The sequence below is a fragment of the Belonocnema kinseyi genome, chromosome 9, assembly GCF_010883055.1.
Source record: "Belonocnema kinseyi isolate 2016_QV_RU_SX_M_011 chromosome 9, B_treatae_v1, whole genome shotgun sequence".
Taxonomy (NCBI): Eukaryota; Metazoa; Arthropoda; class Insecta; order Hymenoptera; family Cynipidae; genus Belonocnema; species Belonocnema kinseyi.
This window is the reverse complement of record NC_046665.1, coordinates 55,752,070-55,775,003: the sequence shown is the minus strand read 5'-3', so window position 1 is coordinate 55,775,003 and position 22,934 is coordinate 55,752,070. Positions and strand designations below refer to the sequence as shown.

Below are 22,934 nucleotides of genomic sequence, written 5' to 3'. Positions count from 1 at the left end.
GAATTTTCAAATTCAGAAGATGAGAAATGGGTTGCGCGCGCAACTCAGTCATTTACAGCGTCTCCTACTATATTCACACGGACATAGCCCTGTCATAGCATTGGGCCGCATCTCGTTTCAGATCTGGGATCACTAAGTTGCATACGGTGAGTCAACTCTGAGTAAGAGAAATGTGTATAAGTGGTACAAGCTGTTCCAAGAAGGCTGAGAGAATGTCGAAGACGAACCTCGCCCTGAACGTCCCAGCACGTCAACAACAGATGAAAACGTTCAAGCAGTGGAAGAAATGGTGTTGAAAAATCGCCGAATTACTATCAGAGAAGTTGCTGAAGATGTTGGCATATCGGTTGGCTCAAGCCATGCTATCTTTTCGGACGTTTTGGGCATGAGACGTGTGTCAGCGAAATTTGTTCCAAAACTTCTTAATTTTTATCGAAAGATCCATCGCATGGCCATCGCTGATGAGATGTTGAATGAAGTCAATAATGATCCTGATTTTCTCAAAAGGGTTATAACTGGGGATGAATCGTGGGTATATTGTTATGACGTCGAAAATAAAGCCCAATCGTCTCAGTGGAAGCATCCTGAGCCTCCAAGACCGAAGAAAGCACGTCAAGTTCGGTCACATCCGAAGGTTTTGCTCACTGTCCTCTTTGATTACCGTGGCGTAGTGCATCAGGAATTCTTACCAAAAGGTCGTACGGTCAATAAGGAGTATTACCTTCAAATTATGCGCCGTTTACGAGAGGCGATACGCAAAAAACGTCCGGAACTTTGGAAAAACAATTCGTGGCTTTTGCATCACGATAATGCACGTGCTCATTCATCATTGCTTGTGAAAGATTTTCTGACTAAAAACAGCACCACAGTCATGCCTCAGCCTCCATATTCACCGGATTTGGCCCCCAGTGACTTTTTTCTTTTCCCAAAACTGAAGAGACCCATGAAAGGACATCGATTTTCAACGATTGAGGAGATAAAAACTGCATCGCTGAAAGAACTCAAGGCTATACCACAAAATGATTATCAGAAGTGCTCCGATGATTAGGAAAAGCGTTGGTACAAGTGTATTATATCTGAGGTGGATTACTTTGAAGGGGACAACATAAATATTGAGGAATAAATTAATATTTTTTGAGAAAACCATAAAGTCACCTTATTTTTTGAACACACCTCGTATAGGCTGAGGCAGCCCTGAGCATTATTTTATTTTTTATTACAGCAGTAATTTTTCAATAGCTAGCCGCCACAATTTAAATGGTGATAATAAAACATTAGTTCTTATAAAGAATTAAAACGTATTAATTCTCGTGAAAAAAACTTGTGAACTATATTCTAAATTTCGAAAGTAAAGCTTTGTATAGTGACTGCTACAGAAAAAATGTACAAATTTATCAATTGGTTACTTATTTACAAAATAACTTCTTTACCACTATTGTTACCAAGAAAAGTAACTATTTGAAAGAAACTAGTTGCTTCCTGTCATTGAAAAATGAAAAGAATCTTTGGATAAAAAATATGTAATATTTAAAAAATAAATTACCTTTTCGTTAATCCACTACACGATAAAATTGGAACTTCAGTCGAAAGGGAGGCTAACGAGTAAAACTTTCTCCCCGGAAAAACCTGCTCACATGAAAAATAAATTTTAAATTATAAATTAGCTGTGTTTAAAAAATTTAATTATTCAAAAAATACTTGTACCATATGCTCGTAAATTTCATCAGCGATAATTGGAACGTAGTATTTGGCAGCCATGTTCAAAAGATCGAGAAGATGGTCTCGTTTAAAAACGGATCCACAGGGATTTGAGGGATTATTCATAATAATAGCGGCAGTTGATTCATCAATTTGTGATTCCAAGTCGTCGAGATTAATTTCCCAGCCCCGATCAGGCTGAAATCACAATTTTCGCACCTAATTTAATCGACTATTTATGTTAAACAATACCATCAGTCTTCCAGGTCGCTTGACTAACGAGATTCTGAGATTCTCAGATTTCGAGAATACAATGGATATTTCTCAACAATGCTTACCCTAAGACTATAGGACCTCACTGTAATTCCAAGTCCTTCTGCCAGGGTTCGATATATCGAGAATCCGGGTCTTGGAATTAGAATATTTTGTCCCTCGCGAGCCACCGCAGTAATGCAAAGGTCCAAAGCACACGAACATCCACTACAAAGGATTACATCCTATAAAAATTAATAATTTTATGTCTCACACCCTTTTATTTTGTATTTTCAAATAGATTAATCAATCAAGATTAATAGTTTTAGCTAGTTTGATTCATCAGATGAAATTGTATGCTTTAATATTAAAATGTTTCTTTTAATCTTAAAAATAAGGTTTCACCACAATTATAAAACTAACAAAATAAATCATTTAAATGGCAGGATATATGTATAATAGATATTTTAAAACTATATCTTTCTAGGAAAATTTAAAAATTTACAAACAAAAAACATTAATGTTACCCACGTTTTTTGCAACTAAATTTTTTCTGACCGTCGCACAGTAGGAGGAAATGCACTTTTTTCGTTCAAAATTGATCAGAACCTTCAATTTGGTCCGATCTTGAATTTCTTTAAGAAAGTTCATTAAATTCTAAAGAGATTGACACTCCTCACTTTGTTTATTAATAATTTTTCCACTCAATGTATAGAAACACTGAAATGCTGTACATAACAATTTTTTACTCTTTAATAACTTATTAGGTAAACTTTATATTGTCTTAAATGCATGTTTAGGGACACAGAAGATAAATAATTTGTTCATTATTCGATTTACTTGCTACAAAAAATTTTTATGAATTAATTAGCAAATATTCTTATTATTGGTAGAAAAAAATTTATGTTTGTTAATAGTGCTTTATATTGTTATAAACAATTCTTGTGGCAAACTATAATAATTAAAGATTTTTTCAAATTATAATTTCCTTCAATCGCTAGAACCACTTGTAACAAAATTATATGAACAAATTGAAAATGTTGGCTCACTGAAAAAATAGTTAGTTAAACCAACTATTCAGGTAGTAAGCTATGGTATTACTATTTTATGAGTTGATACTGCTATTCTATTAGTGGGTACAACAATTACATTAGTTGCATTGACTATTAAGTTAGTACCAGAAACTAAGTAAATGGTTATGCAATGAGAATATTGAAGACTAAAGTTATAAAAACAAAACTGTGGATACCATCGTTACGTTAAAGAATTCTATTCCTCAATTTTTCATTTGATGGAACCAGATTTTTTTTTTACGTGAAACTGCCGAAATTTTTAAATTTTTGATCTTATTTTTTTATAAATAATCAGATTGTTACATTTTACCAAATATCGTCATAAAATTATTTTCAGGAATATCTCTAACCATTCTGGCCTTTAAAAAAATTTAATTTGATAAGGCGTTAAATTTAAATATTTTGTCACAGGAATTGTTAATAACAGTGGTTATTGTTAAGTTGTCTAATATTTGTGTGACTAGCAGTCATTGGTCTAATAGCTAAAACATTTCCCACGCGAAAAACAAATTTTTCTATGCGAAGGGCCAAAATTTTGAATTTGTTTATCTAATTTGTTTATAGAAAATTGAATTGTTATATTTTATCAAATATTATTAAATATTTATTTTTTTAACGAATACCTGAAGTCGTTGTGGTGATTGGAGGAAATTATATTTTGAAAAATATCAAATTCTAATATTTTGTTTCAATAATTATTTATAACAGTAGTTATCATAAAATTCCATAAAATTTATTTATAATAAATTAATGGGGCAATAAACAAATGCAAAGTACCAAGCTTTTTAGAATTGAAATAACTTTAATCTAAAAAAAGTCAAATTCGAACCAAAATTGAAGGTTCTAGTACCTTTTAAACGAAAAAAGTGAATTTCCTCCCACTGTTCGCCGCTTCTTAACAATTTGTTAAAAATGATTGCATTTTAATAAATGACAGTTTCTTCAAAAAAAACATTCGCTACAACTTTACTGCTTCTAATTTTGAAAGTACATTTTTTTATGGCTGAAATAGTTGAAACATTTTTTTTTAAGAAAACATTTTTTAAACAAATAATTATATTTCAAAATTATTTAGTTATTTTCAAATTTGAATAGAGTATAGTTGTGCAGAATATTTTCCCGACAAAAATAAGCCATGATTTATGAAAATGCAATCATTTTTTAGAAATTGGTAAGAAGCGGCATTAAAAAAAATCAATTGCCAAAAAATCTATAAAATTAGTTTTGCTTTTTGTGAATCTTAACATTTTTCATAACGAATAATTTTTTTAATTTGAAATGACATCAGCTGTAATATTTTGATTCTTGAAATAATAGAAAGACTATTTTTTCAGATATCTGACTTTTGGCATGACAACTACATTAAGCTACTAGAGAGATCGAAAGAAGAATCCTTCTTTAGAAATACACTCGTTATTTTTCCAGGTATTAAATATAAAATTTTTCAAGGAAGCTGTGTTACTATCAGAGAATAACAGAAATTCTTAACGTCTTTTTAGAATAGATGGAGCTATGAATCAGAAATTTTTTTAATTAAATTTTTTCTACGTAACACATCCCCAAGAATGCATGTATTTCTGAAAAAGGATTCTTCTTTTTATCTCTCTAGTAACTTAAGGGAAAAGCACTCGATGAGCAATCAGAAGTTCTGTGGTTCGATTCCCAGTGGAGTAAAGGAGAAGATCTTTTTTCAGAAAAAAATTTTATTTTAAATTTTTCTGATACATAGCTCCATCTAGAATGAAAAGACGTTGAGAATTCCCGTTATTCTCTGATGATAATTCAGATTCCTTGAGATATTTTAATGTGGACGATGACAGGAAGAACCCCCAAAAAGAAAACTGAAAGAAAAAATTTCTCCATAGTAGTATAAAAAACCGACTAAAAACTTCTAAGAAAAAACTGGAGAAGAATCCAGCACAGTGGTCTAAAATATTAAATTTTCATATTTTTCTAATTTTTTACTCACTAATAAAAAAATTTATAATCTGGCAGAGTAAATTTTATTTTTCAATGGCTTCAACTTGCTTTATTCGAAAAAAAACGAACTAAAGAACGAGATTCCAGTATACTGATTATGCAAAACAAAACTCCCTTATTTTTATTTTTTTACACACTGACTTACATGCAAAATATGTTTTCAAACGTGAATCGTTACAAAGATAAAGATATTCTTCAATTTATAGAAGAAAAATATTGTATTTTAATTTACATCCAACATATTTTAGCTCTCTATTTTACCCCTTATGCATTTCGAAGTTTAAAAATTTTTCCAAAAAGATTTTTTTTAATCCCTGGTGATAAAATTTCTAATAAAAATCTGCCCGCTTCGCGGACGCATTCTCATCGCGCGCTACGCGCGGCTCGCGGGTTTGGACGTGCCTAGGGCGCGCGACTTTTGGATTTCGCGCTTCGCGCTCGATAATGTATTTACCTAGCGCTACGCGCTCAATCTTTGTGCATAGACTTCTTAAAACTAAAGGTGAAACCATCGATAACAGTAATTTTATAATTGTGAATTCTCTTTTGTTAAAGCTCCTTGGGCTTTAACGAACAGATTCTCATCACGTATCTCGTGCTTCGCACTCGCGTTTATCCCTGAAATTGTATATCATTCACATAAATGTATATTATTATAATTCGTAACTTGCATTGGTATTAAAACAGATGAAGTTTTATTGTCCCGTTTAAAAAAAATGCGCATTCTTTAAACAAAAAAATTATTTAACCTTTGATTGCAACTTCTGTCGTTTTAAATCAACTGCATTTGCTCATTTCCAATGTTTTCCTTATGATTTAAACTTTACACATACGGTCTACTGAGGAACCTTACCGTTTTTTATCTTTTATATAATGTAGATATATATATTTTTTTAAATTAATGAATATATTTAAGGGTATGTGATACTTACACTTTCCCCGGCTTTTTTACACAAAAATGTGCTAAATAAAAATTTTATGCATATGCATTATTTTAAGTTTATGTCGTTTTTCATATCTGTCTTTCCGATAATCTGAAAATTATTTATGAAATAAACTTTCTTGATTGCCTGCAAACAAGGTTAGTTCCGGGAGATTAGTTACTATGTTTATTTGTAAGTCCTTAGTTTTCGGCGAAAAATATTGTGTAGTTTGGAAGTAACGCTCGGGTGAATTGTAACACACATAACCTCGAAATATAAACGCACGTTGTTAGCAATATCAAAAAATTTTTTGATAAAAAAACACAAACAAAGTGTGTGGGGACGTCCGTTAGCATTTTTGCAATTATTTCCTAAATTTTGAAGGAAAAATATTTATTATTATAGAAAAAAATCAGGGGGAACCTAAAACTGGTAAAATCGACAATTTTCTAAGTATCACATGCCCTTAAGAAACTTTGAAATACTGTAAAATTGTGGCATGAAAAAATGTAATTTTTGGATTTTTCATTATTTGGTATGCTGTCAAAATTGGCATTTTTGATTTATCAAGAAAATCAAAAAAGTTGTTATGACAATCTTCTAGGACATTTAGAAATCAAACTTTTTCTTCTTTTGCCATTTTTTCATGTCGTGCGTTATTTGGCTGAAAAATTTTCATTTTCGTGTGTTTTTTTGGAATTTTGCAAATACTATAAGTCTGGTAATTATTAATTTCATAAAAAAAGTAATTTGTATAAATTGTTCGATTTTTTGAATACTCTGAACAATCATACAGAGAATTTTTTAATTTAAAAAAAAGTGGTCTCGAAAATGTTCAAAATGCCCCCACTTTTTTATTTTTATCAAAAATGGCTGGCTAACGAACACTAAAAGAGTGTACCAGAGACCAATCTAATAGAATGATTTTTTCAAAAGAATCGTGCTCACAGACAGACAGGTATACATGCACAGAGACAGACCGACAGACAGACATATTCGTAAAAACCTATTTTTTGGATTTCGGGGGTCTCAAAACGTGGACATTTGACAAAAACTGGGGGAGGGGGTTTGTCAAATTTTACACATATCTAATACCTTCTCTGATGAGAATATAAAAAAAACCATTAATACCAATTTTTTGCTCTACTTTCGGTGAAGAAATGTTATCTATTTATTTTTGCTCAACTTGTGCTGTGTGTCGAAAAATTTAATTTTTGTATTTTCAATGTATTTTTTTGTAAATAAAACAAAAACTACGTGCCCTCATGAAAAAGTGATTAATAACAAATTTGTATATATTTTTTATTTGTCAATCCCCACTTTTTTTTATTTTTATCCAAAATAGTTGGCTCACGAACTTGACCTTTAGTTTAGCACACTAAAAGAGTGTATCAAAGGCCTATCTAATAGATTAATTTTTTCAAAAGCTATCGTGCTCACAGGCAGGCATAGACATAAATATAGATATAAAGACAGATAGACACATTATTATTTTGTACGCTGTCAAAATTTGAATTTTTCAAGAAAATTCAAAAAGTTATTATGATAACCTTTTGAAACATTCAAAAAGCAACATTTTTCTTTTCCTGACTTTTTTTATATCGTGCGTTACTTGGCTTAAAATGTTCATTTTCGTGTGTTTTTTTGAATTTTGTAAATGCTATAACTGGTAATTTTTTATTTTCGGAAAAAAATAATAAGGATAAATTGTTCGACTTCTTGAATATTATATATAACCTTACAGATAATTTTAAAATTTTTTTAAATGTCGTCTCAAAAATATGCAAAATGTGCCAACTTTTTTTATTTTTATATAAAATGGCTGGCTAATGAACATGATTTTTATTTTCGAACACTCGAACGAGTACACGAAAGACCAACCTAAAAGATTAATTTTTTTAAAAGTTATGTTCACAGACAGGCATACATACAGACAGCCAGGCATACAGACTGACACATCCGTAAAATCCTGTTGTTCGGATTCAGGGGGTCTCAAAACGTGAAAATTTGATAAAAACGGGGGTGGGAGGTCAAATTTTACACAAATCTAATACCTTCTCTGATGAGAATGTAAAAAACTAAAGGAACATCTACATAAATCTACAAATAAATACAACGAATTACAACTAAAATTACATAGAAGTACAACTTTTTCTATTATTGGGACAAATTGTATACTTTTTTGTGTGTATTTTATGTATATTTCTGTATTTTATTTTAGTTTTAATTCCCTTCATGAATTTACAAAAAAACCACAACTACAAGAACTTACAAAAAAACTACTACCACAAGAAGTAACAAGTACAAATATCTATTGGAATTCTCAGGTTTTGCAGCCAAAAAAGACGAACATTTTATCCAAAGTGTTAAACTTTCAAGCACAATAGACGAGCTTTTTACAATACATTAAAAATTTCCACCAAATAGTTGTCTCAACAATTCGCAACAAAATACATAAATTTGAAACTAGAAACATTTGAATTTTCTACAAAAAAGACGAATTTTCAACAAATTACATAAAATTCCTACCAAAAAACTGAATTTTGAACGAAAAATGTAATAATTGATATTTTATTCGAAATTGTTTTACTTTTAATTTGAGGACTATTGAATTCAATTTAAAAAGAAAAATTTTCAACCAAATAGTTAAATCCGCAACTAATACAGATTAGTTTTCACCCAAATCATTAAATTTTTAACCAAAAACGTTGAATTTCAAACAAAAGATATTAATTTTTTAATAAAAATCGTTGCATCATAACAAAAAACGGTAAAGTTACTACTAAAAGAGATGAATTTTCAAATAAAAAAGTCGAATTTTCAAACAAGAAAGATTTTCCAGTTAATAAAGGAAAAACATTTGATTTGAAATGTTGAATTTTCAAGCACAAGTGACGAGATTTCTATAAAACAATAGAACATCACGCCAAATAGTTGAATTTTCAAACAAACACATGAAGTTTGAACAAAGAAGATTAATTTTTTACAAAAATGGCGAATTCTTAACAAAATACATAAATTTTTAGCTAAACAGTTGGATTTTTAATGGAAAAGATTATCTTTTCATTTAAAAAAGATGAATTTGTAACAATTCACATAAATTTTCAACCAAGTATTTGAATTTTCATCCCGGAAATGTGATTTTTCTCCTAAAAAATATCATTTTTAACCCAAAAGTTGTCAGTACAGACAAGAGTAATTGTAAAGCCCACAACTTTCAAGTAATTCTAGAATAAATATAATTTTTACAATTTCACTGTTGATGTTTTTGGTAAGATTTTTTTATTCTCGTGATTTAATATATACTGAACTTACAATTTTTTTCTAATTTCATAAAGAAATTTTTTGATACAATTCAAAATTCCAAAATATTGGGTTAATTATTTAGTTTCTAATATTGTTTTAATTTATTGTATTATTACATTTATCAATTTGAATGAATTAAATTAAATTAGCGCTCGCGCTCCCAGTACCGGAAATTTTCATTGTACCGAAATCAATAACTTTTTAAACTAAACTCACGAAAACTCGGCTTCTGTTCGGCGAAATGATCTAGATTTTTTTTCCAAATAGAAAAACCCCTGCCGATGCCAATTATGGTTTGAAAGTACATTTCTATTTCATATTTGCAGCATAAAAGTTATTGCAAACCGTTACTGTCAGGAATCGTTTCCTCAGATATTGACGGACAAAAGTCTGCAGGGAAGTTTCGCGGACAGACAACTTCCAGTGGGAAAGTTGTTTCTTAATGTTTAAGGAGAACTTTGACCAAGTTTGAGCTAAATCGTTCTTTTTGTGTAAAAGATGTAAGCGATTTTTTATTGCCGCGCGCGCACTACACACGAGTCGACCGAAGGCCTCGCGCCGACCATAGTCGTCTAAAATAGGAATTTACTGCTCATAATCACGCACAGGTCATATTTTTTAACCGATTTTAAAGTTATAAAAAAAATATTAAGAAAACTTAAAAAAGAATAATTTTAAAAATAGTATTGTATTGTTTCAAAAACTTTTTTCTTTTTTTTAATAAAATAATGCAAACAAACAAAAGAAAGATATTATTTACAATATGATTCTTTGTAAGGTTTATGCATTACTTTTTCATAACTAAAAAGGCAAAACAAAATTGAAAATTTAAAAAACAGCAATTTTCTTGCACTGATCTAAGAGAAGATAGTTACAAACAATAATAAATTAAAATTTTACGACAAAAAAACTGCAACTATCTAACATCAACATTAAAGAAGATAGTTTTAAGCAATAAGAATTTCTTTAAGCAATTAGGTTGGTAAGTTTATTTGAATTATTACCTGACTCGGAGTACAAACTGGACAAAAAGTTTAGAATTTCAGAAAAATCTGCAAATTTCCAGTATTATTCAAATGTAGTATCATTAACAATAATAATAAATTATGTAAACAATTAATTTTTCAACTTTCATTAAATATCTTCCTCACCCTAACAGGAAATTTTGTTAACAATAATTAAGTATCACGTAAGTTGAATTGAAAACTGGATAAAAAGTGAAAAAGTTTGGAAAAACCCGCATTTCCAAAGATTTCCAAAATTGTCCAAACAGAAACTGGAAGATTTGAGGGTACATTTGTAAAGATTTCGAAAAAAAGTCAAAGGTTTTTCATTTTGAAGAGAAATGTTGAGTTTCAATACTTCCAGCTGATGGTAAGTCTCTTTTTGTATTTTTTCTTGAGATAAAAATTCACAAAGCTGAAATGGCCATTTTTTCACTTTATTTGTTTATATATTGTTGCTCACTGACAAAAATTTTAAAATCTCAAACCAAAATTCTCTTACAAATTTGATACTGAGCATTTCTAAAAAAAACTTTGAAATCGGTTAAAAAATACGACCTGCGCGTGATTATGAACAGTAAATTCATATTCTAGGCGACAATGATCGGTACGAGGGCTTCGGTTGACTCGAGTCGAGTGCGCACTGGAAGTTGTCTGTCCGCGAAACTTCCCTGCAGACTTTTGTCCGTTAAAGTCTGAGGAAACAACTCCTGACAGTAATAGTTTGCAATAATTTTTATGCTGCAAATATGAAAAAGAAATTTACTTTCAAACCATAATTGGCATCGGCAGGGGTTTTTCTATTTGGAAAAATCGAGATCTTTTCGTCGAACAGAAGCCGAGTTTTCGCGAATTTAGTTTAAAAAGTCATTGATTTCGGTACAATGAAAATTTCCGGTTTTTAACTTCTAGTAAAAAAACTATCAATTTGATGAAATAAATTTCTTCATGAAAGTTGTGCGGCTCATCGAGCCGCATATAGTCAGATTTTTTTCGCAGTGAATTTTTGAAGTTGGTATTTTTCGGAAATTTGTCCGCGTTTACGCAAGGCACAGGGTACTGGGAGAGCGAGTCCGAGCACTAAGGACGTTATGAAATCCACATGCTCAATTGTTTCCCAGATTGAATAATATTTCCGCTAAAGTTTTCCGAAATATGTAAATGCACACACCCTATCTTAATTAAAAATCTGAATTTTTAATTCAGAATTTTAATTAAAATTTTGTTTCAATTCACACTCCTATAATTTAAGCACGTTTCTCTTTGTCACCGAATTACCAAGGTCCAGGGAAAACGATTTTCTAGTCAAATGTAATTTTCAAAGCATCAGTGGATTAAATGACTGCCGTTTAAACAGGCATAAAGGAATATGATCATACAACGTATCATTCAAAATAATTCTTTATTTGAATCCTTTATTTTTTTTAATATAGATACTTTTCATATGTTTTAAATGTTGAAAATTACCCATTTTTTAGGAACAAATTACAGACTTATGGAGATCAACCCAAAAAATATATTGATACTTCTTTCCTTCGGAATTTACAATTATGATAATTCTAAATTCCAAAGAAATTGAATAGCTCTTTGAAAAAATAAATTAATTCTAAGATTGAAAATCAGGCAATTACTATCAATTTCTTTTAAGCTTACCTTTGGATCCACTTTTATAAATTCATTAGAGCTGTAATCTGCAACCGCCTTCCGTGCTTCTGGATATCCTTGAAAATTAATATATTGGACTGAATGCCTAATACTTTCGAAATTCGTGAAACAAATTTTAAAAACATTTTAAACCAGTCATTGAAAATTTTTACGACTAAAATTTGAAAAACAGGAAACATTATATTTACCTGTACTGGCTGCATAGCCATTATATAATTGCGAAGCAACGCTTTCTTGAACAGCTTCAATGACCTCTTTAGCCGGTTTCAAATTACCAAAAGTCGTAGGATCACCTGAAAATTAGTAAATAAATTAATTAAATTAATTTAGTTCTTTTATGCAATTAAACTGAAGTTAAATCCAAATTATTACTAAAGTTGGGAATTATAATTAAAACATTAATTTGTATCACTAAATTGTTCTCTGATGGAGTGATTTATTATCGAATGTATTAACATTTAATTTAATCCCAAATAGATTTACAAACTGCAATTAATTTTAGTGGACACAAGCTCCTACCTCGAAATTATTTAATATTATTATTTCATTATTATTGCGTATTAATTTATATAAAATTATTATTGCAAATATATTTATAAGACTATTATTATTTTTAATAACTCGAAAATATTACAAATCTTCACTTGGATTTCCTTTATAATCGTTTCAGGTTGGTATGAATACCTTAAAATCTCTAAAAACAGTACAAATCATTCGAATTCGTTGAAATATTTTCGAATATATAGAACTTCCTTAGAATATAATAAAATCTTTTAAGAGCTACACAACATTTGAAATTTTCGGGAATCTTTTGAAATCTCTCTAAATGCCTTGAAATGTTACAAATTTCATTAAATCTTTCGCAATCTTATAAAATCCTCTCAAAACCATAGATATCCTTCGGAATATTTGCAAATATTTTTAAATTCCATGAAATCTTACGAAATCACTTGAAATCCATTAAAATTCCGTGAAATCTCTTTAAATCCCTCGAAATCACTTAAAACCCTGGAAAAACGGTGAAAATATTTTAAATCTTAAAAATCCCACATAATTCTTTATAATCGGCGGAAAGCACATACAATCTTTAAAAATCGGTTAAGGTCGTTGAAATTCCGTGAAATATTTTGACAACTTACGAGGTATCTTTGAACTCCAATAAGATCTGGTGACTTATTTTGAAATTTCTGTAAATTCTTTAATACTCTCTTAAGACCATTTGAAAGTTATGAAAATTCTTCAAATCTTCAAAATCCCATATAACCCTTTATATTTCGGAGGTACTTTTCTAAATCTCTTAACATTCCTTCCAATATATGAAAATCTTTTGAAAGCCATACAAATTCCTCGAAATTCTTTGGAATCATTTTTATTGTTTGGGAATCCTTCGAAATTCCGTTAAATTTTTTGAAATCTTAGAAAATCTTTCAAAATTCTCAAAAATCCGCGAATATACTTCCGAATATTTAAAACTCGCTTAAAATCCTTTTATATCTCGTGAAATAATCGAAATCACTTTTAATATCTTAAAATCCTTTGATAACTTTTCAAATATTCTAAAACCCCTTCAAATCTTTTGATGTCTCATTGAACCTTTCAAATCTGTAAAATGCCATCATAATACCCTGATATTTTGTTTTAATTTAAATATTTCGGTATTACATGAAAACATTTAAAATCTGTTGAAATCCCGTAACACAGTTTAAAATATCTTAAAATCCCGTACAATACTTCAAATACTTAAAAAACAAGTATTGGAGACCTCGAAATGGTTTGAAATCTTACAAATTCCTTGTCATCTTTTAAGATCCTTGAAAGTTCATGAAAGTCTCTAAATATTATTTAAGAGTTTTGAAAATCCGTGGAAAATTTCGTAATCCTCCAGGATCTCTTGTCATCTTCAAAATCTCTTTGGAATTGATTGAAATTTTTAAAATCCGTGATAATTCGGGTAATAAAATCCATGAATATACTTTTGAATCTTTTAAATTCTTTTAAAAAGGATTCTTCTTTCGATCTCACTAGTAGCTTGAGGGAAAGCGCCTGACCGGCAATCATGAGTTCTTTGATTTAATTCCAAGCGGAGCGAAAGAGGCCTTTTTTAATAAAAATGTAATTTAAAAAATGTTTAATGCAAAGCTCCATCTAGTCTTCCATTAGACTTAAAAGACATTAAGAATTTTCTTTTTTTTGAAGGGTTAACTTAGATCGATATTGTTGATTTCTATTTTCACGATGAATGAAAAGATATCTTCACTGATCGATGTTTATCAGGACCCCGCTTCAATGTATTTTCGTTAGACAAAGTTTTGCGTAAAAAGTACTACTAAATGTCTGCCGAGGACGCCAGTTAACGTTAACGCAAACGTGAATTTTGTTAGTGATAAGCGCCGAATGTATGTGTGGGTTATGTGGTTTATTGCAATTTGCCGGAATGTATTTTTAGGGTATTATTTATGATAGCCTAAAATTAATGATTTGTATAAAATACTATCTGATACTTTGAAACGAACCCTTTGAAACGAAGTGAATTGGTATGGAACACAATTACACCTGCAAAAAATCGTAATAAATAATTGTCGTGACATTTGTGCGTGTCTCATCATTGACGACACATTTGCTCGTGTCCTGGACAACTGTAGTGTCCCAACCGGATATTTACTGGTACTTCGTACCCAAGTCGCAAACAAACTTTTTTCCACAAAAATGCATTGAAGCACTGGTAAAATAATGCGGGCATTTCTGAAAAAGGATTCTTTCGATCTCTTTCGTAGCTTCAGGGAAAAGCACCTGACTGGCCATTGAAAGTTCTGTGGTTCCATTCCCAACAGAGCGAAGGAGAAGCTCTATTCTCAGAAAAAATCTAATTTAAAAAATTCTTAATTTATAGCTCCATCTAGTCCGAAAAGACATAAAGAATTTTCCGTTATTTGAAGAATTTAAGTAGATCGATGGTATTGAGTTTTATTTTCACTGCGGTTGAAAAGATATATATACTGATCGGTGGTTACCATGGACATAGGAAACAAGGGACTAGGCAAGCCATTGCGGGGGTGATGCAATGAGGGGGGAGGTCCGCCACCTTTTGATGTCCCGCGACAAACCGCGACTCGCCCAAGTTAGGATGGCATGTCTAGTTCCGTGTTTTCTATGTCCATGGTGGTTACCATTTCTCTGATAATAATACAGATTCCTTAAAAAATGTGTCTCCTCAAATCATCAAAACCACTTTAAATATCCTAAAATCCGTTAAAATCTCTTTGAGATCTTTACCTTTGCAAGTCTTTTGAAATCCCTTCAAATCTTTTGAAGTCTCGATAGCCCACGTAAGCCTTTAAAATCCCTTGAAATCCGAGTAAATCGTGAATTCCTCTAAATATATTAAAATGTATCAAAATGCTTTGGTATCTCGTGATATTTTTTTCAGATTTGGTAAAATATTGGAATAATTATTAAACTCCTTGATGTCCCTGAAAATCTTGTAAAATCCTTTGAAAATTTGATATTGTTTTAAAAATTGCACTAGGTGATTTCTTCAAACTCTCAAAATGTTATAAAATTACACAGGCCGACAAAATTTGACAAAAGTCAAAAGCCAGAAAGCAGACTAAACATTCCCGAAGTATTTTTATGCGCTGAATCCGAATCCGAACTCAAAATTGCTCCTGTACGTCAGTTTTTCAAGATATCCTAACCTAAATGTGCAAAAAACGCGTTTTTTAGCTGCTTTTGAGGTTATGTAACTGGACAAACAAAATGTCTACCACAAAGCTAATATGGAATTTGAAAGTACTAATCTTCTCCTTTCAAACCTACTAGGATTTATTAGGATATCTTTATTTTTCACCAAAATTTTGTAATTTGAAATTTTTTATTTCAGCGTTTTAACCCATTAACGCTGAGGTGTTCAGATTTATACAACGCATTCTCTGTTGCTGACGGTACGATATTTTTTCTTCAAAATATTATCTCAGGGCTTTTCGAGGGTGCCCTTTCTATTGCTGTTTTCAGTTTTTCGTTATAACCCCTAGGAGATCCAATACGGCGGCCACAATTTAGGGCTTTAAAAAAGAACAAAGGATCCCGCACAATATGCCAACAAAAAAGCGTACAGTCGTTTGGAACTAAACTTTGCACACTGATAAAACAATAAAAAAATATGGAACCCGTGTCATTTCATTTCTACGGAAGCCGTTTCCTAGGGGTAGAAACCGCATATTTTTCTTTGAATAATGAAGTTCCATGCCACAAGTGGATTAACCCACCTACCTGCTAATCTGCCCAAACCCAAAAATCACCCTTACCAAATCATAAGTAGGCTAACCCACCTAACACCGGGAGCAGCAAATTTATTCGTTTACATTTCGTGAAATAATTGAATTCCGCACTACAAGTGAGCCGTTGTTGCTTGAAAATCTAATCTGAGGGGTTGTCGGGGGTTCCTTTTCGATTGGATCAGTTTTTTGTTATAACTCCTAGAAGAGCGAATATGGAAAACAGTTAGGCTTTAAAAAAAAAGCAAATTTTACTATTATGATTCACTTAATATCGTAAATTTACTTACGATTTTTCAGCTTACTAAGGCAAGACTCAATATTTTCCAGCCACTTAAGGCTGAACTTGGGATTGTCTAGCTAAGAAAGATAGTACTTATTACTTTCCATCCAATTAAGGCAAGACTTTAAATTGCCCAGCCAATCAAGGAAAGACTTTGGATTGCCCATTCAGTTAAGGCAAGATTTGGGATTGTCCAGCTACGCAAGGAAATACTTAATATTTTCCAGCCAATCAAGGAAAGACTTTAGATTTCCGAACCAATCAAGGAAAGACTTTGAATTGCCCAGCCAATAAAGACAAGACCATGTATCGCCCAGTCATTCAAGGCAAGACCTTGAATCGCCCAGTCTGTCAAGGCAAGACCTTGAATCGTTCAGCCATTCAAGGCAAGACTTACGATTGCCCATTCAGTTAAGGCAAGACTTGGGATTGTCCAGCTAAACCAGGAAGTACTTAATATTTTCCAGCCTATTAAGGCCAGACTTCAAATTGCCCAGCCAATCAAGGAAAGACTTAAGATTGTCCAGCCAATCAAGGAAAGACTTTGAATTGCCCAGCCAATACAGGCAAGATTTTGTATCGCCCAGCCAGTCAAGGCAAAACTTTGAATCGCCCAGTCAGTCAAGGCAAGACTTTGAATCGTCCAGCCAGTCAAGGCAAGACTTACGATTGCCCCGCCAGTTAAGGCAAGACTTACGATTGTATGTCCAATGACGGTGAATCTAATTGCTTGTTTTCTTATGGAAACATTCGCGCTTCATGTCAAACGATCGTTGAAGATACTTTCGTTTATGACTAGTAGGTCATTATAATTTCTTTGCAAAGACCAGAAATAGTCGGCCATCATTCTTACATTGCATCGACCTTGATAATGTTGCACTTTTTGGTGAAAGTCTTGATGACAGCGTTCGTCCATTTCTTCACTGAATGCTCCAACATTTTCTGGGAAATAATCCAAATGAGATTTGCGAAAATGTAATTTCATACTCATCAAACAACCTAATCTTTTAAAATTCTTTTACATACTAGATACAATAGTTCTAAACTTTGGATCTCGATTGTTCCCTAAAAATTTCTGTACAACATCTTTGAAACTCAACCATGCATCCTTTTCAATAGATGTCATGGTTTTGATAAAGTCATCATCTTTGATAAGTTTTCTTATATCAGGCCCAACAAAAATACCTTTCTTAACTTTGGCATCACTTAAATGCGGAAATATAGATCTGATATAATTGAAAGATTCGCCTTCGATGTTTAGGGCTTTCACAAATTGGTTCATTAACCTCTAGTTTTATATGGAGTGGTGGCAATCATACTTTCTTCCTGTCAACAAGACTTTCATAAACAACATTATACTTACCAACTGTCCACTCTAATCTGTCTGGCCATTTCTCCTTTATTCAGTGTTCATCCCTTGCATGACTGTCCCAAAGGCAGGGAAAACAACGGTATTTAGTGTTTCCTGATTGTAATCCTATTATAAGATTTATCATTTTGAAGTCACCACAAATAAGCCAATTATGGACATTGTATTTTATTTTTATCAAGAGTAATTGGAAACTATCACAAGATTCTTTCAGTGTTCTTTCAGTTGAGTAGACGAATCTATGAAAAGACGCCAATCCTCTGACGTACATGAGTTTCTTTTTTATAAATTAATGAGTCCTTCGATAACATTACAATACATAATCCCACTGTCCATTGAAAAGTAATTGATGAACTTTTCTTCTCTATTTCTGTAAACAGTTACTCTAGTGCCAGGTAACAATAGTTTCCTCTCTTGGAATCTTGAAGCGCAAAGCTCAGCTTTATCTTTTGGAAGATCAAGGTCACTTATAAAATCGTCTAATCCGTCTTGCTAAAAAAATTGAAGACTTTCATCATCTGATTTGTTCCCAAGAAGAATCTTCAGTTGCATTAGGATCGTCAGTATCCATTGATTCGTGAGTTGATCGGTTATTTTTGTTTTCAGAGTGATTTCTAATACCAATCTTGGCTGGTGTAACACTTTTTACATCAGGGTAAACGATCTTCTCTAAATACTTTTTAGAAAAACTTCCTGTTTTGCATAAGCAAAAGTAACAATCAGTATCATGATCGTTGGGCTCAAGCCAAACAGATGGTTGAATAACAGTCTGCGTCTTGGTACTTTCATCTTCCCAATTTGACAAATTTAATCTACAAGCATAACAAATTGAGGTTGGTATCCACGATTTATCCAAATTTTTCATTGAAGTTCCATAAAAGTTGAAGTATGACGTTTTTATCGAATCATTAATTGATCAACGGTGTTTCTCCGTTTCATACTTTCCACAAACATGACAAAATGTATTAACTTTCTTAGCGCAAGGAGTTCTTGAACTCATTTTTTTCTTATAATGAACAGTAACGTGGAAATTCTAAAACTCACTATATACAAAAATCACGATCGACACGAAATGTAACCCCTAGACAGATTTCAAATACAAAAAGAATGTTATTACCTCCGCATCCAACCGTTAGTCCGCCACTCAAACGTGATCTCTAACAAGGAAATATTTGTAGCAAAAAACGAATTTCATCACCTACGCATAACACGTCATAAAAGCGTCGCCAACTCAGTGAGCCAGCTAGGAATCGAAGACTGTCTGCACCATAGAACGGCGCGCACATACAGCGAATGTGAATACTAGAATGCATACAGAGTGCGCAGTAGCATTCCGCGCAGTCCGTCTTCTTTTGTTTTATCAATGTGCGAAGTTTGGTTCCGAACGATTGCACGCTTTTTTGTTCATATTTTGTGCGGGATTCTTTGTTCTTTTTTAAAGCCCTAAATTGTGGCTGCCATATTGGATCTTCTAGGAGTTATAACAAAAAACTGACACCGACAATAGAAAGGGCACCCTCGAAAACACCTGAGATAATATTTTGAAGAAAAAATATCGTACTGTGGGATTGGTGATTTAAGTTGGTGTGTGTGATGGTAGAGTAATCGTGGAGTTGATGTAAAATTATGTTTAAGTTTATTGAAATCAAACTGCTACAAACGAAAAGCATGCGTGTGCACTACGCAGAGGCCTTCTAGCAACTGACTCTTTCCGCCCTTGTCACCAAGGGACTCACCCTCATCTGCCCATTTACTCCCACGCTTTTCTTGAAGTTAACGGCTTTTCCTGAAGTCCAGCCGAAACTGCGTCGCAACCATGCCGACAAAAACCATACGCGCTCTCTCGTTCCTTGAAACAAAACACACCCATACTCGTAAAGCCACTTGACACCCAAGCGCTTTCCACACCCCCACAGTACCGTCAGCAATAGAGAATGCGTTGTATAAATCTGAACACCTCAGAGTTAATGGGTTAAAAAGCTAAAATAAAAATTTTCAAATTACAATATTTTGATTTGCCAATTTTTGGTTTGAAGCGGAAGAATTAGTACTTTCAAATTCCATATTAGCTTTTGTGGTAGACATTTTTCTTGTTTGGTTACATAACCTCAAAAACGGCTAAAACGCGCGTTTTTTGCACTTTTAGGTTAGGATACCTTGAAAGCCTAAAGTACCGGAGCAATTTCGAGCTCGAATTCGAATTCAGCACATCAAAATCCTTCGGAATTGTTAGGTCTGGTCTCTGGCTTTAAAATTTGTCCGTCTGTATTATTTTAAATCTTTGAAACCTCTCGTAATCGTGATTTTGTAAATCCTTTAAATCTTTTAACATTTCTTCAGATCTCATAATATCCTTAAAAAACTTTGGAAATTTCGTTGAATTCCCTACAAATTTTTTTAATCTTTGAAATACTTTTTATTCCTTCAAGATATCTTAAAATGCCTTGAAATAGTTTTAAATCACTTGAAATCTTGTACATCTTTTGAAATCCCTTGAAATCTCGTTAGTGAAAATAATTGATGTTTTTGATATATTAAGTTAAAAAATATATAATCTTACGTGAAAGAAAGAGAAAGGAGGTCTTTAAATCTTACAAGTTCCTATGTCGTTAATCTCAATCCTAACATAAACATAAATTTGTTTTTTTACAGAAACTATTTGTGGGCATATTCACGAGAACAGAATGATAGTTTGATTTTGATCGTAATTGAGTTTCTTTATAAAACGATTCGAGCGGCACTTGCTGTTTGCAAACATCGAGTTAACATGCACGAATACGAGAGCATGTTCCGAAATTGGATTGAAGAAGGTCTACAAGCACTAAAACCAAGGTTGATTTTGTCGAAATCGATTCCACGACTATTCGGAAATTGAGATTAATTTCCAATTAGAGGTGAGTTTAACACAAGATAATTATTCTTTGTTCGGTAGGTCTACATAGGTAATCTAACAGAATTTTGTACCAATAAGATAAAAAGACCAGAACCAGTCTTTTTGTTTAGACCAAACTAAGTATTTTTCACAATTTATTGCTTAGATGCAATAAGCGAGAGTTCGAAAACGCAAGAAATGATTGTACAATATGCTAGTCTAAAAATGCAATGGATTTTTTTTTAATTTCTATGCATATCACCCTCAAATTTGTTCGAATCCGCAAAAAGTCCATGCGTTTTTTTGAATAATATTTAGATATGCTGCATATGCACGAGCACTTTCTCATTCTGCGCTGCGCTCGCTAGTTTCAGTACACCTAGGACGCGACTGTTGGTATTCGCGCACGATTATTTATTTACCTCACGCTACGCTCTCGGTTTTGCTACTTATCCCATTTCTGTACAACGGCCTTTTAAAATTAAAGATTAAAGCATTGACAGCAGTAATTTTGTGATTGTGAATTATCTTTTGCTTACGCTCCTTCGGCTTTAACGAACAAATTCGTATTAATTTTGGTTTCGTACCTTGTGTCGTTTTTAAACAAATTTAATTTTAGATGACCGTTAATTTGAATTTTCTGAAAATTTGTTCGACTCCCGAAGCGTTTTCTTTAAAATGGTATGAATAACGTTAGTTGAGTTATATGATGGTGCATATTTTCTAAATATTTTATTACAACATTCCTATGCTTGAAGAACTTATAGCGAGTTGAACACTAAAAATTCGTATTTTGCAATTGCAGAAAAAAGTAAAATTTTCTTGATTATTTCGAAAACTAATAAAGTCATCACATTTATTTATAAAACTAAAAATATGCGCAATAACATTACCCATTCGGATATATTATTTAAAAATTGAAAATTTAACCTGAAAAAAGATGTTCCAGGGGCCAACTAAAACGACGACGTTTCGGGCGTATCTCCTTTTGATCGCCATCGGTTAATTTATATATTTACTAAAAATATAACGATTTTATTTTTGGTTGATTATTAACCGAAAAAAACGAAGTTTTAGCAAAATATTAAAATTTTCAACAACAAGAAAATGAATTTTCAACTAAACACTTTTTCTACAACCAAAGAAATGAATTTTTAACAAAAATAGATGAATTTTCAAACGAGAAGAATGATTTTCTACCAATCAAGATAAATTTTCAAACACATAGTTGAATTTTCAACTAAAAAGGATCAATTTTTAAGAAAAAATGGAACAGTTAAATTTTCAGTTTAAAAAATCAATTTTCAACCAAACAAGATTTTTAAGTAAAAAAGAAAAAAAGAAAACAATTTTTTTGATTTTTTATCAGGAAAGTTAACTTTCGACCAAATGGAGAAATGCTAAACAAAAAAAATGCATTCTCAATTTTTAAAATATAATACTAGAAGTTTCAAACTAAAAAGGATTGCATTCTGCCAAAAATAGTGAGACTTTCTTATTTGCTTGAATTAATAAGTCAGTTGGCATTTAAAGGGAACAACCAGAATTTTTTATTTAAATGCACATTAAAATTCTTTGAGTTCTAATGTTATGTTGTCGACTAGTGTAGTAAAATAGTTTTTTTGTCGATAGTATGAGAATTGAAAATTTAACATTTCTACTGGAAATTGATTTCGTGTTTGCTTGAAAATTTTTCATTTTTTGGTTAAAAATTAATTTTCTTTGGTACAAAATTATTTTTTTTGTTTGAAAATTTATTGGTTGGAAATTTATTTTTCAAGTTGAAAATTCGTTTCTTTTTTCGTAAAAATTCATTATGTTTTTGATAACACTGCAACTATTTTTTTGAAATACGTTTTTTTTTTGTTGGAAATTATTGTTTTTAACTAAAAGTTAAACCATACCATTTCTGGTTTGAAAATTATCTTATTGAGTTGACAAATTCAACTATCTGGTGGAAAATTCATGTATTTTTTGGAAATATGCCTTTTTTAAATTATTTGTTTTTACTTAAAGTGTTACTACAGTATTCATGGTTGAAAATTCAGCTATTTTATGGAAAATTAGTTTTTTATGTTGATGCAAATTAATGTTTTAAAATTTCGTTTTTTAGAAAAATATTTTTAACTATTTGAAACTATTTTAAGAATCTTTTTCAAGTGAAAATTCAACTATAAGATTAAAAATTTATTATTTTATAGATAGATAGATAGATAGATAAATAGATAGATAGAT

At 31.5% G+C, this 22,934-nt stretch overlaps 1 protein-coding gene across 1 annotated transcript in view; it reads right to left on the bottom strand.

The window, feature by feature from the left end:
* LOC117180382 (tyrosine aminotransferase) overlaps positions 1-22,934 on the bottom strand; it is a 71,689-nt gene that overhangs the window by 29,915 nt on the left and 18,840 nt on the right. The window contains exons 2-6 of the mRNA XM_033372860.1: positions 12,090-12,194; positions 11,890-11,957; positions 2,037-2,195; positions 1,705-1,896; positions 1,544-1,626 (exon numbers count right to left, since the gene is read on the bottom strand). Coding sequence (XP_033228751.1) covers positions 1,544-1,626; positions 1,705-1,896; positions 2,037-2,195; positions 11,890-11,957; positions 12,090-12,194 — 607 coding nt within the window. The remainder of the gene's footprint in view (positions 1-1,543; positions 1,627-1,704; positions 1,897-2,036; positions 2,196-11,889; positions 11,958-12,089; positions 12,195-22,934) is intronic.